The 1,624-nt window shown below is 30.1% G+C and overlaps 1 protein-coding gene across 1 annotated transcript; it reads right to left on the minus strand.

Moving 5' to 3' along the window:
• Positions 1-741: 741 nt before the first annotated feature.
• On the minus strand, positions 742-1,086 carry LOC115230811 (jerky protein homolog-like). The gene has a single exon (XM_029800936.1). The coding sequence runs from the start codon at positions 1,084-1,086 to the stop codon at positions 742-744; it is 345 nt and encodes a 114-aa protein (XP_029656796.1).
• Between the last annotated feature and the right edge of the window lie 538 nt (positions 1,087-1,624).

The following is a 1,624-nucleotide window of genomic DNA, read 5'->3' on the forward strand; positions in this document are numbered from 1 at the left end:
CGTTTAAATTTTATTAAAATAAAATTCAATCCCTAATTCCTTTTTATTTGCTCTTTTTACATTTTCTTTGTATTTTCTTATTGCAGTAATCAGCGAAACATCATTCTCATTTTCTGCATTACAGTAAAGTTGCCTTTCTATTCTAGTTAATGTCTTTGCAATATCTTTTCTATCGAGTGGATATATGATTTTTGTCTCTTCGTCGCTAATTTCAGACTCTTGATCCTCTTGTAAACAATTTTCGTTTATATCTTGATCTTCTGTGTTTTCGATATTTAGAAAATCTTCGCTCATTAGAGGATCGAAAATGTCAGTTCTTTCAATTTCAGTCTCATAATGTTCAATTAATGTATTTTCGTGATTAGATTCATTTAAAATCTTAAAACATTTTGAATAGTTTCAGTAGATACGTCATCCCAAGCCATATTAACAAACAAAATTGCATCTTTTAATGTCAATTTTTTGTATGAATTGTATACAGAAATATTTTCAGTCTCCAGCAAATCAGTTAAGTACTGTAGCTTTCTTCTCATGAAATGAGTCTTGAAGGTTTTTATAATTCCAATATCCATTGGTTGTAGTAATCCAGTAGAATTTTTAGGAAAAATAAAATCTTAATACAATCCAAGTTTTGAGGAATAGAATGTGCAGGACAGTGGTCTATTAGCAATAAAATTTTCTTCTTTTTAATTTTAAGCTGGAGATCAAAGCTAATAATCCAATCAATAAAAATAGATCCAGTCATCCAAGCTTTCTGTGAGCTATAATATGAGACAAGACATCCATAGTCAAAATTTTAAAACATCTAGGCATTTTTGGTTTTCCAATCATCACAGGTTTCAATTTATGACTTCCGGTCATGTTTGAACAAAGCATAATAGACACACGGTCTTTAAAATTTTTGTATCCTTGGAATCGGTTTCTGCATACGCTTTTCGATGGAATAAGCTTGTAGTATAATGCAGTTTCATCCAAATTATAAATTAGATCAGGCTTATACGATTTAGAAATTTCTTTAAATTCTTCACGAAAAGAATTAATGTCAACTACTTTATCTGTTCGCATCTCTCCATGTAATTTTAGCATTCTAAAACCGTGTCTCTTTTTGAATTTTGCCAGAAATCCATTAGAATTTTTAAAGTTACTAAGTTGTAGCTCTTCGGCAAAATGCGCAGCCTTACACGATATTAAGGAATCATTTAAAAAACCACCTAAAAATTGGTTTTCAATTAATACCTTTAGACTCTATTGTATCCATCCATTCGATCAATTTTTCTTCAAGCGTAGGAAATTTTGGTTTGTGAGCAGCTTTATACGAATTTTGATAGATTTTCGAATCCCGTAAAATAGAGTCTTTATTAAGCAGTAGATTATTGATCGTCTTTCTCGAGATCGTCTTGTGGAATAAATGTGAGAATCTGTCAGCCAGAAGCTGACACGAAACACTGTCATTTTCTTCCTTGTAGTTTATAATTTGTGTTTTTTCAAGAAAAGTGAGCCGAGTATAACGTCCACGAGAAATTTTATAAGACATGTGATTAAAAAAATAGTTTATTTTCTAATTAAAAAAAATAATAATTCAAAAATTGTGGCCAATTTGAGAATTGGCCAATTTACTAAGAAA

Source organism: Octopus sinensis, unplaced genomic scaffold, assembly GCF_006345805.1.
Source record: "Octopus sinensis unplaced genomic scaffold, ASM634580v1 Contig16439, whole genome shotgun sequence".
NCBI classification, from domain to species: domain Eukaryota; kingdom Metazoa; phylum Mollusca; class Cephalopoda; order Octopoda; family Octopodidae; genus Octopus; species Octopus sinensis.